At 41.7% G+C, this 15,516-nt stretch overlaps 1 protein-coding gene across 2 annotated transcripts in view; it reads left to right on the top strand.

The window, feature by feature from the left end:
- Positions 1-15,516, top strand: part of vps50 (VPS50 subunit of EARP/GARPII complex) — a 119,430-nt gene that overhangs the window by 71,205 nt on the left and 32,709 nt on the right. Inside the window, exons 18-23 of one of the 2 annotated variants that reach the window (XM_080863797.1) lie at positions 1,008-1,193; positions 2,430-2,548; positions 4,062-4,168; positions 5,162-5,283; positions 9,917-9,994; positions 10,461-10,541. In XM_080863797.1, the coding sequence (XP_080719923.1) occupies positions 1,008-1,193; positions 2,430-2,548; positions 4,062-4,168; positions 5,162-5,283; positions 9,917-9,994; positions 10,461-10,541 (693 nt within the window). The remainder of the gene's footprint in view (positions 1-1,007; positions 1,194-2,429; positions 2,549-4,061; positions 4,169-5,161; positions 5,284-9,916; positions 9,995-10,460; positions 10,542-15,516) is intronic. The other variant, XM_080863796.1, reaches the window with a different exon arrangement.

The following is a 15,516-nucleotide window of genomic DNA, read 5'->3' as shown; positions in this document are numbered from 1 at the left end:
TGATTTCATTTATTCCACGGTGTCACTCACTGCTGTGAAATTTGCATGAGGATGTGAAACGCTGAATCTGCTCAGTGACGTGTGCGCGCGTGCAACCGGGTGCAAGTGCGTAAAGTTCACTGCTCATTATAAAACACAGATGAAGATCAAACGGCTGCTGTCCCTTATGGGATGTATGTTAGACAGTTTTTCTCACACTCATGAGCCACAGTTTAAAAAATACAACCTTTCCTATGGACTGCACATCCATCTCTGAATCTCCTATTCCACCACATCCTATTGGATTAAAATCTGGAGGCCGTCTCTGTACAGTGAACTCAATGTCACATTCAGGAAACCAGTTTGAGATGATTTGAGATGGCAAGTTAACCTGCTGGAAGCAGCCATCAGACGATGGGTACGCTGTTCATAAAGGGATGGAAATGGTCAGCAGGAATACTCAGGTAACACTGTGGCATTTAACAATGCTGAAGAAATTCCAAGATTAAGTAGAAGAAAACATTTTGCGATCTGAGTGTACAGCTCGTTGCACTTCAAAGCAACACTGATGAATGGAAAGGAACGTAAAGAAAATGAGTGCAGTGAACTCGAGTATTTTTTCATCTTTATCTTTTTTCCTTCATCTCTGTTTTGCTTATACGCACAAAACGATAAATAAGCATACCAAAGAACCCTCCTAATAAATGGACTTGCATGGGAATTTTACATGCCTTTATGGCAATGTATTACTTGGCCTTCACTACAGTATGATTTAAGCGTGCGTAGTGGAATTCCTCACAGACGTCCTGTACAGATGGTGATTTAGCTTTTGTTGTGATGCAGCCGCTTAAAACCAAGTGGTCAAAGGTACTGTGTACAAGTGACGTGTTAATTGGAGTTCTTGGCTCTGTTTTCTTTTAAATTACCTCTAACTTTATTCATTTTAAAAGTCTCATAGACTTTTTGTAGGATACTCTGATCAGTAACAATTCCCTGTGCGTCCCTGTGTCCCATCTTCTCCGATCCAGGAGTTTAAGTTTATGGGTCAGTGTCGCTCGCCTTCGGTGTCCCCGAGTAGGCAGGCCGCGTCTTTGAGCAGCTCGGCCCAGGAGGAGCTGTCCCTGTTCCAGCAGTACCAGCGAGAGGGAAACCCCTTTGAGATGCACATGGAGCACAAGGAAGAGGAGACGGAGGATGTGCTGGCATCCAATGGGGTAGGTGTTATGAAACACACTCCATCTTGTAAAAAAAAGTTAAGAATAAGTCGTGTCTGTTGAAAGTTGAAATCTGTTATAATACTGCAGTATTTTTAGGAATATGGTCATTTTGGAAAAAGTCACAAGTTAGAATTGAAACACAGAACTAGATTTGATTATAGAGCGTGCGTTTCCACCAGCTAGATAAACCCACTTACATAAGTATGCCTAATTAAGCCTGCCTATAGAGTCAAACTTCAGACGAGTTCATAAGGAGGTGAACTGATTTGAGAAATAATCAGCGTCCCTTAAGCTCTCATCACCAGGGTCATAACAAGCGTTTATTAGGGGTTTGAGGGCAGCCGTGCAAAACGTGCCATAGTCATTACAGGGCTTTGACACACTGTCTGACAAGTAATGTTAGCCATTCAATAGAAAATAAACTTGTACTTGGCTAATGATTAACCCAAGAAAAGAGTTTCATGTAATGCAGCTGTTTTTTTTTTCTTTGAGTTTGTTAGTGTCCAGGCCTCCGGTATAGGAATCCTTTTAATTTCTTAATGCATTTTCGGGAACTGTGTTTTGTGTTAAATATAAATTAAAAGCACTTTGCTTTTAATTTAAGTAGTGTCCCTTTTAGGAAATAACAACTATTGCCTCATGCTACAGAGGCTACTCATCTGCTCCTCCTATGGAAAACAATATTTCTCTTTCAGATTTCAGAGGTCCCCCCACACCTTTGGCTTTACTTTATGATGACATATCAACATATCTGTATAAGCCTTTGGTGTTTGGCTGTTCATAAGCGTGTAATCCTTTATATATGATGCTTGTGTTCCCTTGGCATGTAGAAAATATTGCCTTATTTCAGTAAGGTATAATCTGAACTCTCTTGTGAGAGGTGAATACATTTTGTGCCCTCCCAGCAGTATGTGAGGTATTTGAAGTGTTTATTTGTTGCTTTGTGGGTAATTTAATCACAGAGCGTTAATGCAGTTTGTTTTTATTAGCCTTCCACCATTTTTATCTTGGGGGAGTGGGTTAATACTTTGTGCTGTTTCAAAATCTCTGTGGACTCTTTGTTGCTGTGTCTTGCGACCAACAGCGCCGGCACCATTTCCCCGTGGAGTTGGACTTTTTTCACACCTGTCTTAACACTTGTCTTCTCTCTGTTTTACCCACTTTATCTGAACTCTATCCACCGCGTTTTTACCCCTGACTTCAATCTCATCTTTCTCTTCACCGTTTCTCAAGTACGAGTCAGACGAGCTGGAGAAAAGCGTGTACCAGGATTACGACAGCGACAGCGATGTCCCAGAGGAGCTCAAGCAGGACTACGTTGATGAGCAGACGGGTGATGCTCCTCTAAAGAGGTCAGTTCCATGTCCGGCTCCGAGTGTATGCCTCAAATTTACAGACAGTCCATGAATCTTCTGTTTAATTCCACTTTCAGCTTGTTTGATAACTGGATTTATGTTTGTGCTGTCCGAAAGAGTTGTTAGATTTCAGTTCTGTTCCAGTTGTTCTGAAGACCAAAATTTAGTTTCTTGCTTGTTTTTTTTTTTTTTTTGTTGTTTTTTGTTGTTTTTTGTTTTTATATGAAAATTGAGAACATGAATTATAGTTTACTTGTTTATCTTATCAGACACGTTGAAGACAGCTTTGGACAGCTGGTACATGGACCAGTTAACAAACAAAATAAATTTTCACTGCTAGCTGTGAAATATTCAAAAAGTGAGCACACCGATTATGTTAATTACACACACCAAACTATCTGTCTGTACTTGAGTCTTCATTTTGAAGGCATTAACCAAGTCTTCGCACCTCCAGCACCAACAATTTAAGCTAACCTCTGGCTAACCCTGCCAAGTCAGCAGTAAGCTTTTTGTATATCCATGAAAAAGTTACCTTTCCTTTCTACCTCGGCTAATGCAATTGGTGCGTATTGTAAAATTAGTGGCTATTTAATAATGGTGAAGGCAATTATACACTTCTCTGTTCAGTGTGTTAAAGCACTAATTTTCATTTGAAAGAGGGTTTAATTGCAGCTGGAGAAAGTTTTGTATTTTGCCTCCTTTATTATCAGGGATGCTTGAATTGGAAAGAACCTATCATTTATGCAAGCGCTAACTGTTTTAGCATTTCACAGCTTTAACAGTTTAGATGTTCCTCTCGAACTGTTTTAGCCGACCTCGTTTAGAACTGCAGCATTTTCCCTGCAGCATGATGGGGTCTTAAATTTTGCGTCACCGTTCAGCTGGGACGGTCTTTGTCGATAAGCCTGCTGTGCTCATTTTGTGTGTGTGTGATGAACTGAACTGCCAAGAACTTGCAGTAAATTAATGTTTTTAGGCAAATCTGAGAGCTGATCTAAAAAAAAACGTTAGGATTTGCACTGGAGTCAAAACCTTGATTCATTGCAGTTTCTGTTTCCTGCCTTGTATGATGACATACAGTATTATTTTATGCTTTTTAGTTCCTCGCGTGTACTCAGCTGACATTAGTCCACGATCACTAAAATCCTTATTTCCTGTTCTTATAGGCAGGAATTACTAGTGCTTAATTATGTAATGGCTCATATAGTCGCAGAAATGAGACAGACCATGTAATGATTTCTGCCCATGTAATCATTGCTGGCTAATATGGCTTGGCGAGCTCCATGTCAGGGTCTGGTGCTTCAGGATCACCAGTTCTGAGACTTCACCACTGGGGTCCCATTTCCTGTGTTGTGAAATGGGTTCTGATTGATCAATTACAAGAACTGTGACCCACAGTGAAGGCTTTGCACCTGGCCCTATCATTTCAGGGGATTAATGATGTTGACACGTATTAGCAAGTCTCTTTTTCCTCATGGTTCTGACCTACTTTCTCTGACTCTGCCACCAGCGTACCCCGAGAAACCATGAGAACCAAGAAGAAGTCCGACTACAACCTCAATAAGACCAACGCACCAATTCTCACCAACACCACGCTCAACGTCATCCGGCTTGTTGGTGAGTCCTGGAAACACACACGCACGCACACACTCTCATTGATGACTAACCTCTGCTTGCGAGGTGTCCAGACAGTGTGTCCTCTCTGGCCTTCTGAGAGTTTCATTTATTCATCATTAAAGCCTGCAAAATACTGCAATTGGCACGCTCCACATCTGCATGACTGAACTGCACTAATAGTGGTTAACCTTCGCCCTGAGTTCCTGCCTTCTGTTTCCAAAGAACTGCTTACATGTATAAATATGTGACGTAGCTCTAAAGACATGAGAAAAGAGTCTGATGATGTACCCTCATGATGTGATTTTAGAGAGGAGGAGCTATCTTTGCTGTTTTGGCTTGACTGCGCATACAGTAAAAAAGCAAAAGAACCGTATTTTGTCACACGCTACATAATATTGATTTAGAGCCACGTGGAAAAACTTGCAGCAAGAAAAAAGACCCCCAAAGTTTGATTCCATACAATCACTTCTAATTCAGTCTCTGCTGGACTTTGATGGAGTTAGATTGCTCCCTGAGTTCTTGGTGCAGAATTTAAGGGAAAGGGTGTGAAAAATGAGAGTGTGGGAGAAATAGTGCTGCCTGGGTAGCAAAGCCAGCTAGATTGAGTTTATTTCTTCTTTTTTTATTCTTCCATACATCAGTTCTGAGTCAATGGTAACCTTGTTACACCCCTGTACCTCTGTAGTTATTGCCTTTATTACCTTTCTGCTGAATTAAATCCTTGCAATTTGTATGCAAATGCAATATGCTCATGCTGTTGTCCTTCCCAAAAAGGATATGGTTCAACCACGATTAACTTACAGTAGTTTAACCCGTTTAATCTCCTTCAAAATTTACTCAAGTACAGCGCCATTTCATTCTGTGTAAAGTGATGCTGGGTTTCACGGTGCTAAAGAACAGTATGGATGCCCTCTGTGTCACACACAGCACTCGACACAAAGCTTCCATTGTACTCGGATCTAACTGTTACGTCTTTGTCTCCTCTCCCTAAAGGAAAGTACATGCAGATGATGAACATTTTGAAGCCAATTGCCTTTGACGTCATCCACTGCGTATCACAGCTTTTCGACTACTACCTTTACGCTGTGTACACTTTCTTTGGACGCAACGACATGGTACAGTATTCCTTCATCATCGTGGTGTTTTGTCTATCACATCGAGTGTTTATACTGAAGACTAATGAAAAAACGAACATTTGCTAGCCAATAAAAGACCCTTGAAGCAAAACCTTGTGAGTCAGCCCATTTTCGATGTGGCATTTTTGCATTTATTGGCTCTGGAAAGTATTTGTACAGCAAATTTCCCGCTGGTTTAAAAAATAAAATCAGTTTAAAAAAGTTACAGACATCGATTTGATCCTCAGAAAACAACCCTAAATAAATATTTTCAACTTCTAAGAAGCACAAACACAGTGGGGGCAGTGTCTGATGTTTTTCTTATGACCGTGCACAGGAATTTGTTTATTGATGAAATCATGAACTTTGCAGTGAAAAAGCCAAAAGATGATGCAGTGAACAGAAGTGGATATCTCACCAAGTTAGTCTCCTGAAGCATACCGTCCGCCCCGTTCAACTAAATTTTGCCCAGGAAGAAAGATTATGACCTTCCCAGAGCCCTGATCTGAATCACTATCTACAGGATGCCATAAAGGAAAAAAAAAGCCTGATGGTCTAGTGTGGAGGAACTAAAAGTTTTGCAAACCTTTGTGAAAGCTATTACAAAATTGAATTGACCCCCTCCATGCCCAGATGTTGTCAAGCAGTTCTGCAAGCTGAAGGATGTCAAACTAAACTCTAATACACAATAAATCTTTAGTGGATTGTTTTGGCATGGTTTTAAACTCCGTGTCTGTAGTTTTATCATTCAATACTCTAAAGAACACCTTCTGTGGAATAAAAGATGAGCATGTGTTGTTGCCCCATCTTTCCTAAAATAAAGGTTTAAAACCAGAGGGTAATACCTGCTTGCTTGGTTAGCAAGTTAGATCTCCAAACTACACAACATGCATGCTAGTTAGTGCTTAGTACTAAATCAATGAAATGCTATAATTTTACCCACTAAAATGAAAGGATAGACTTTATGGACAGGCTGGTTAATCAGGAAGCCAGAATATTTGTCAGATAAAACCTCACAAACCTACTAAGCAGTAAATATGTTTTTAATGCTGTTAATTTTGGTTTTTGGGTTAAAATTTCAGTTCAATTCAATTCAGCTGTATTTATATAGCACAACAACAGTCAGTTCATACTGTAAACTAAAGACCCTACAATTATAAAGCAGCAATAAGATACTTTCATTTAGGTCAGATTGTGCCTGCGCTGTTTATGTACAGCAGATGAGTGATTAAAACTCAAACACTGACTGTCTCTCACTCTCTTTCCCCCCACATATTCTCCTGTTAACAGTTTTGTACTCTCGATATTTAAGACAATTAGGGCAATCGTCACTTTTTTGAAAACTTTGGAGTCGCAGCCAAGCGTCAGACTCTGTCACTTCTCTGTTTTTGTGAGAAAACTGGGAAAAAGAATCAGCACCTCCAAAGTCTGAAACCATGATCATTAACTGGAAAAAAACCCCAATACCTATCCCTGGTCAGGCAGGAATTTCTGTCGCAAGCGATGAAGTTCATTCACAAGTGATGGAGAGAGCGGAGCAGGAGAAAAAGACAAAAAGATTGACTGATGTATTATCTGCAGTGATACAGAAGCGGTATCAGTCTGTTGTACAGAAAACAGAGCTGGGTGTGAAAGCGAAGCTGTCAATTTATTGGTCGATCTCCATTCTGCCCTCACCTATGGTCTAAAAGAATGAGATCACTGATACAAGCAGCAGAGACAAGCTTCCTCTGAAGGTTAGTAGGGCTCTCTCTTAGAGATGGGACGGTGAGCTCGGTAGCTTAGAGTAGAGCTGCTACTCCTTCACATTGAAAGGTGTGTCAGTCATCTGCCATGGGGAAGATGTCCTGTGGGCAAACTCAGGATATGCTGGCAGGGTTATATATCTGGGCTGGCTTAATGCTAGAAAAGACAGCTGGGGGTATCTGCTTACACTGCTGCTCCCGTGACCCAGACTCGGATAAGTGGCAGAAAATTGATGGAAGTCTGTGTTGCTTAACTCACTTTTGGAGACAGACTCAAGAGGCCACTCCAGGAACTGCATTTATTTTTGGCGCTTCCACGGTTGCCTCATTGACTGCTGTTTTCTGATTGTTCCGGATGCATCTGAATGTCTTTCCCAATAATGGCAAATTTAAAAAAAAAAAAAAAAAGCTCCATAAAAGATGAAACAGGGAAAAGCTGGGGGAAAAAAGTATAATCTTGTGAGTTAAGTAAACCTCATAAGTAATCAAGAATTTTTGTTTTTGCTCATTGTAATGCCGACTGCGTCTGCGTTCGCAGTGTAGATGTTCTGTTGTTGTGAAATTACCTTCATACTCATTTCCAAAGCTCCAGAATATAACTTCTTGACACAAATTGCTTAATATTACTTCTGCTGCATCAGTAGTAAGGTGCTTTATGGAGATTGCCTGCATTTATTATTTCTTTTTTTTAAATGTTTATTAGATGATATACAGTGAGATGTGAAATAACCACCGCTTCCATCTTTTCTCATTACTGTCTGTCTCACAGTAAAAATTCAAGCTGAACGATAGGATGCAGTCTGCGAGCCCGGTCCCTCCACTCAATCTAAAGGCTATTATGTCATTTATACTGTGCCTCACAAAGAAAGAAGAAAACAGCATTTGTGTCAGTATCACCCTCAGGGATGCAATAATGATGGCAACAAAATGACTTCTATCCCGTTGAGGTGGAAGAGATAACGGGGATGAAAGCTCCACGGGGGCCCCTCCAACTCGGATTATTGGCGTGCGTGCGTGCGTGCGTGTGTCAAGAAGAAATGAGGAAAGGTTGAGAGTTGATAAGTTGTCAGTGGGTCACTGTCACCGATGCAGAATATGTCAGCCTCTCAGTATCATTGCCTACCTTGTCTTTAAGCGTATATCATTTTTTTGTTGCTTAAGCCGGCTCCTTCAGCCATTTCTTTCTACCGTCTACATTCCCAAAAGCTTAATCTAATTTTTCTTCTTCATGCTTGTTACTCTCACCATCTTCCCGTGTCATTTTCACTCTCTGTTTGCATCACTCTGTAACTTTTACCACCACTATTTATCCACCGCATCCACTCTAGACCTCAAAGTGTCACTTCATGAACCCAGCCGTTTTCATTAATGGTCTCACTTGAAGAGCCACCGACAGCTAAATGCTAATGTCCCCATGAATCTTTAAAAAGCTCCTGGAAATTGCTAGTCACATACGCTGGCGTTTTGACCTATAGGCTCTGCTCTCCTTACACAGCTGGAATCAAGATGGGCCTGCTTGACTCCCCCACTTGAAGAGTAATGTGTGGCATTAATATTCAAAAGGGTAAATACACTCATTATCTGCGTGTGTTTGCCTTGTTAAGGCAAGCCGCGCTTTTGACGGTGTCACACATGCTAAAGATGTATTATGCGCCCTGCTCGCAGATTCTCCGTCGTCAATAGTAGCCGGGTTTTCTGCTCCAGGGGCTGTGACAGGCAGATTTGCTAACACAGTTTTGAGAAAAGTGATTAATGTTTGAAAATTGTAGAAAGCTGAACCTCAAGGGGGGGGGGAATCTTCGGTTTTAGCTCTGGGAAGACGCCGTGGAGGGCTTTAGTACGAAAAGGGCAAAAAGAGGTGTGAATTGAAAGATGGAAGGCAAATGGAGACAATAGAATATTTTCATTTTGAGTAACGATGGCAGAAATGGTCGGGGGTAAAGGCTGCCTACTGAAATGAAAAAGGGGTTCACTCTCAACTCCTAGCTGCCACTCGTACTGGATGTTATTTATCTTGTGCAGCAGTACAGACTCTCACCTGTGGCCTACAATAAAACCAAACGACGCCCGACTGCACCAGAATCTTCAAAACTGAAGCCAAAAAAAAACCTACATCCCAAAAACTGTCACTTCTACTTCCTCCTACCTAAACAATGGTCACTGAACAGCCTCTGCCAAACAGCATGTATCTCAAACCCACGCTGACATCGACAACTACTAGATGTGTGTTTTTCCTCCTGATGCCCTTCCATGTGTTTAAAAGTTTCTAAAAGCAATATGAACAACCTGAGAGCTTTTTAAAGTCTGTCACTGACTATCAAGGTCAGGGATGCCACACACATACAACCGGCTTTGATTTCAGTTGGGCCAAAAGCAGTGAAACTGCCCTTTCTGTCAATGTAAAGATTTTTAACTAGACATTTCATCCCATTTAATATGTGAAAAAGAAGTTCAGTTTCAACAAAACGTCTCATTGAGTTTTTATACAAGGCGGTCTGTGAACATTTGGTCTGTTGGTATTTGTAGCTTAAACAAAAAGCAAGAAGGACACACACAGCAGTGACACTTAATTCTAAGATGTTACTAAACTGAGAGAGATTAAAGGGGCATCGGGTTTTCACAATGCCACCTCTCTGCATGTTCAGCTGCTACACACTACAAACTGATGAGTCCCGGTTTACTAAGCTCCTGCTGGTCATAAATGGAAAACTTAAAAAGTTTGTGAACAGAAAAATTCCACTTACTACTTCATTTAATCGAATTATGTTTGTTTGCTTTCATATTTCTGTTTTTTTTTTTTCTAGTTGTGTTTTCTTCTTCCAGAGTCTTTAATTTGAAGCTTTTGCTTTTTGTTTTTCCTTTCTTGCTATCCGTTCGTCATCCGTAAGCCCGTCCCAAGCCCATCTTTGCAAGCTCACGGCAGCAGAGAGGCGGGCACCGCCAGGGTTGTGGGCCCTGCCTGCTTGGTAAGAGGCACAACCTGAAGTGTTCCGACTACTTCACGGTTGTGCTGCTTAGAGAATCCAGCATGCGTGGTGTGGTTGTTTTCCAGCCCTTAAGATGTGCGCGATTTGCTTTCACAGGCGACATCGAGCACATCTCGGAGTGATTTCAGAAGCATTTGCATTGAGGTTTCTTCGCTTTCACCCTCTCCGCTTCGTTTTTCTCTGAGCTCTGTCTGTCACCTTCTGTTGTCAGCGTGATTGTCTGATTGTTGATGTTGGTTCTTCCCAGCTGCTCCTCCCTCTTTAGGATTAGAGTTGGCTAGAAGCAGAAAGCGAAGTCTCTTTTGTCTCTGACTACATGAGATGAGAGCAGATGTCCCGGTGTGAGCGTGATTTTTACACTCTGTTGAAGTGTGTGTTCTTATAGAGGGAAGATTTTTGTGCACATTTCACTCATTCTGTGTGTGTGTCTGTGTCTATTCTACAGTATGAGTCATCAGGTCTGGGCCTTATCAGCAGCAGACTGAGAACCACACTGAACCGGATCCAGGAGAGCCTCATTGATATGGTAAGACTGCGTCTCGCTCTTCCTCTTTCACCTTCTCTTCTGTTCACTCTTTTACCAGCGTGCATTATCTCATTGTCTGTCTCATTTTCTGACACAAACACACCATCTCACGCCTCTGTCCTCCCATCCTTATGCACCTCTTTCCTCTTAATGTCGCTCCTCTCACTTTTTGGCCATCCATTCTGTCCGTACTGACCATGCTGTACGTGTGGTCTCATTGTTTAGAGAGCCCACAGCCGGTGTCACAACATGCATTATGGGTCATCATTATCTGGCCGATGGTCACTCAGACTCGTGTACACCTCCCTCTGTTTAAATGGGCAGGCCAGGGTGGATATGTGTGTTATTCCATTAGGGCTCTCTAGCGCTGCTCCTCACTGTGATATTACATAGTGACAATTAGTGTGGTGCTGTCCACCTTTTGCCTGATAATGTGTCTTTCTGCAGTCTGTCTCTCCTGTTACATGATCATACAACTGTCATCTCTTGCTTCTGCCTTTTATTTGCATGCCTTTCGTGGCCTATTTTGCATTATCATAGCAAGAAACCCTACAATCCCGTGTGAGCGTGCATTTGGTGGTGGTGGAGAGAAGAAACTCCCTTTGCAGTGGACCAAATCTCCAGCAGGATGAGGCTTAGGGAAAGGCAACCATCTGCCTCAACTCATTAGCATTAGAGGAAAACTAAGAGGCAAAGACCGAAGAGAAACAACAAACTAAATAACTATAAACTCCCTTCAGGCTGGTAGGGACAGTAACCACAGATAAGGATCATGTTGCTCCTGAGGCACAGATACTGATGGAAAACACACAGAGAGCAAGGACGGAGAAGGAAAAAGCCCAAACTGCAGGAGAGAGAAAGACTGAACGCTAATGAAGTGCAATAGTCACATATGAATGTATGCAGAGCAAAGTAGAGGAGATGTGTTCAGTACTTCATGATATTTTGTCTAGCAGCCTAAACAGCAAAGCTAAAGGAAGGTTCTAGGTCACTTGAGCAAACCTTTACTATAGGCCTCATCGTAAAGTTATACACCCAAGGTGTCTGCCAGCTAAACCCAAAGTGGGAACTTCTTCCACGGGAGTGGAGCCTGATCACTGACAGCTCTGCCTCCCACTGTGCTTTTGGAGTTACTCAAGTAACAACGAGTAAGCGTCATGTCAGGTGTGATGTAGCTACAGGCAGCTACTTGTTAGTAGGTGTTAGTAAGTGTGTATTTAGGTAAAGAAATACAGATTTCTTACCTTACCTGGTAATCTGTGTTTGTGAATAAGCTGAGGATACAACTTTCTGTTCTTTACCCTGCTTGGTTTCTCTTTGCAGTCTGCTTCTAGTACAAGTGCTATAAATCATTTGCTTTGGAGTCAGGATTTTGTTTTGAAATATAACTTTAAATCTTTCCACCTTTGTGAACTGTGGTTGTTGCACCGAAACAGGAAGGTTTGGACTGAATATACATCGAAAGCCCAAGAATATTGGCACTTTTCTCTTTTTCACTTTCCTCTTCTTTTTTTCTCTTCCCTCAACAGTTAGCAGCACATTATTGCTTTGTTTTACAAAACCCCATAATGGCAATTTTCTTGCTACTTGCTTGTAGTCTCTATAGCTTCACAGTTTGGAGGTGGTCTGACGAGAAGAAGAAAACAAAAAGCAATAAACAGAGTTATGAATCATGAAGGCGGAGGAAAGAATAAAGATCTAAACTTTAAATTGTTGTATGCTGCTGCATGTTTTCTCCCTTCAGGGGGCCCAATAGTGACTATTTACACCTGAGTACTTTTCTGAGTAAACTGTGAGCTGTTTTCCAATATCAGACAGGCCTGCGGGTGATGTGTTCACTTTTTCAGCTGATCAAATGGACGCAGATAAACAGACAAACTGAAAGCAGAGAGATAAAGAGAACAAAAAGAACTGAGTCGAATTGCACTGAGGCATTTCTGTTTCTGTGAGCCCACGAGTCCTCTCAGAAGACAGAAGCGTGCTAACCCGAAAGCACACGGATGCGCATTCATATTTCAAATAAGCAAAATCATATCACTTTGCCCCCTGATTAAGAGCCATTTCCAACCACCTTGGAGTAGGGCTGGGCGATATGACCCAAAATTCATATCTCGATATTTTTTAGCTGGATGGCGATATAAGATATATATCTCGATATTTTTTTAAGCCATAAAGTAAGAACAAAAAGAGTTCTTAGTCAAAGCTGTGTCCCAGATGTCACACAGGCACTTTTATTAACATACAGCACAGATGTACATGAAAAATTACTCAAAATTAAATTATGAGCATTCATTAAATAATAATGCTCCATAAATAAAAGAAAACAAGGTTGTTTTTGTGCTAAACAAAGAGCTCACAATTGTGCAGTCAAAATGTAAACTAAAAGACGCTGAGCGTAATAACAAAGACAGACAGATTTCACAGCTGCTCTGTTCCCAAGTTTTACTGTGTGACTGATAGCCTGGAGTTTGAAATCCGCTTCATAACCACGTCTCTTACAGGTGCCATTTATGGTCCTTATACACACACAATACGGTAATATTACGTTGATGCACAGTACGTATCACTCCGCGAAGCTCCTCGGTAGCCGTAATGCGCCGACAATCTATCAAGCGGTGCAGCTCCGTAGCTTACCAAAGTCGTACTCAAACATTTTTGACAGATTGCTGAACGCCGTGTACCACATAAAATCGGTTCGTGGCCACCAAGCACAACCAGAATTCATACATAAGGCGCGCTATCAACTTTTGAGAGAATGAAAGGATTTTAGGGTTAGCGCGGTTAGCTCGTTAGCGCGGTTAGCTCGTTAGCACGTTGACGCCGTCCAGCCCCACGCATGGGGCGATGCGCAGTAACTCGTTAACGGAGATTTGCCGTGTCCGTCTTGTCGCTGCCTGCACGTGAAGCGATGGGGTAGGAGGGGGAGTTGTCTTCAGTGAAGGCGAGGCGGAGTAACGTTGCGTAGAGACAAAAGTGGACAAAAGAGAGGCAAACTTGCGGCTCCACAACTATAATTATAACGTAACATAGACTATATCGATATAAAGGATATTGTCACATCTTATATCTCGTATAAAAATATATCGATATGTTTTAAAAACTCGATATATCGCCCAGCTCTACCTTGGAGGAGCGATGCAGTCTGGCTTTGTAACTTCCCATCCTTTCTCCAGTGTAGTGGCAATTGCTTTCAGCCCATCTTGTCTCATGCAAAGCTATTTTAGCTCATCTTAATAAATCATCTGATGTTGGGAAAATGCCCTATATTCCAAACTAACACAGCACTCCCTATTTTGTCTCTTTTTTTCGTCCTTGTCTTGCTCTCCTTTTACTCTTCTGTGTTTTACATCATGACCTACTCACATAAATCTCGCAGAAGCTTGTTCTCTTAGATGAGGCGGACTATAAATCCTTCTCTATCTTGTTTTTTAAAGATTGGTAACCTAACCGCACAGTGAACATGCTGATGTATTTCTACAGAGCACAGAAACTATTCTACCTGCATACAGATACATAAACTGACACACTCCAGAGATCGTGACAGGGAAGACCTCATTTGTAAACACATTATAAAGTTAATTGCACACTGCATGTCAATTGAGCTGCTGAATCCTTGCGGTTTTGTTCACCTGATTTGCCATCGCAACTGTCTGATTCCAAAACCAATGTGCTCGTAATGACACAGAGTCCCATATGAGCACCAGCGAGATTCCATCTCATCTGGTCTCAGGTACAGCGTGCCTTCGGTTTAAATTAGGACTCCACTGGGAAAGTAAAAGATCACCTCTTAGTTTATGTTCCATTTCTCTACCTCTCATATTCTTGATTACCTCTCTGAAACCCTGTCGGGTAGCTTGGCTCTGACACTTTTTGTTTCAAGTCCACTCACTGTGGACTTTCACTATTTTGTTTAAAGTGTTTGAAAGGTTGGGCGGCTAGGGAGCATGAGTGGGAGGGATGTGTTGCTGTATTACACAAAACAGTTGTTACATAATGTTTAATCACACGCACGGTCTATTTCATTGAAATGGAATTGGATGCTGTGTAGAATTATCATCTGTTTAAAATTCTCACTTGCAAAAATTCACCTCCTTTGGTGATACTGCTTGGGGCAGGTTAGACGACTTTGCCATATCAGAATAATGTCATGAACCCCATCAGTAGCCATATTATCGCTGCCAGAAGGTTCAGCTGTGACAGCTGTTGACAGCCGTTGCTGCAGGCAACGTTGTGAGGAGAGCTGACGAAGGCTTGCCTTTTGCAACGAAATGATGGGAAAGCCACCTCCGGGTTGACTAACCTTTTACTTATCTCCCTACGCAAACCAACAGTACTTCATCTTTCAATCAGTCCGCTGGTTTATCGCACTTATTTGTGCAACTGTTTCGCCGTCACGTCTTTCAATTTTTATCATTCCATCTCATCTGTTTGTCCTGTCACCTCCTTCTCTTTAGCAGCTGTGCACCAGAGATTACATGCCTCTCAGCTCTCAGCACAAACAACTGCTTGTTGTCCTGCAGTTTATTGGTGCTTCTGAGTGAGTATACACTGCTCACATCGATCCAGGGATGAAGAAAAGATCATACAGCTCGAAAATTATTTCCCTTTTTTCCCCGTTCGATTTCTACCATCTACCCTCAGTCGTGATACATTGATTAGATATGTCTTTGCGCGCCCATAAGCTTGATCATGGGGTTTTCGTCTTTCGAGTACAGTGGGACGATGGCTTTTTTGGGCTTGGCACTGAAACTACAATGAGAAGTCGGGTCATTTCTGTGTTGGCACCACGAATCTGACATTAGCTTGCTTGTAGAAATGTACCTAAAAAAGCTGCACTGACTAGCACCTGCTTGTTATTTTCAGCCAATATTAGCCAATATTTTCAGATCTCTCCATATCAAACATATATAGCAGCTGATAAATGTAACTTTAAAAAAATAAAAGGAGAGTGAAAAAGACCCTTTAACAAAATTAT

The sequence above is a fragment of the Rhamphochromis sp. 'chilingali' genome (assembly GCF_963969265.1).
Source record: "Rhamphochromis sp. 'chilingali' genome assembly, chromosome: 17".
NCBI lineage: Eukaryota > Metazoa > Chordata > Actinopteri > Cichliformes > Cichlidae > Rhamphochromis > Rhamphochromis sp. 'chilingali'.
This window is presented reverse-complemented; position numbering and strand designations above follow the sequence as displayed.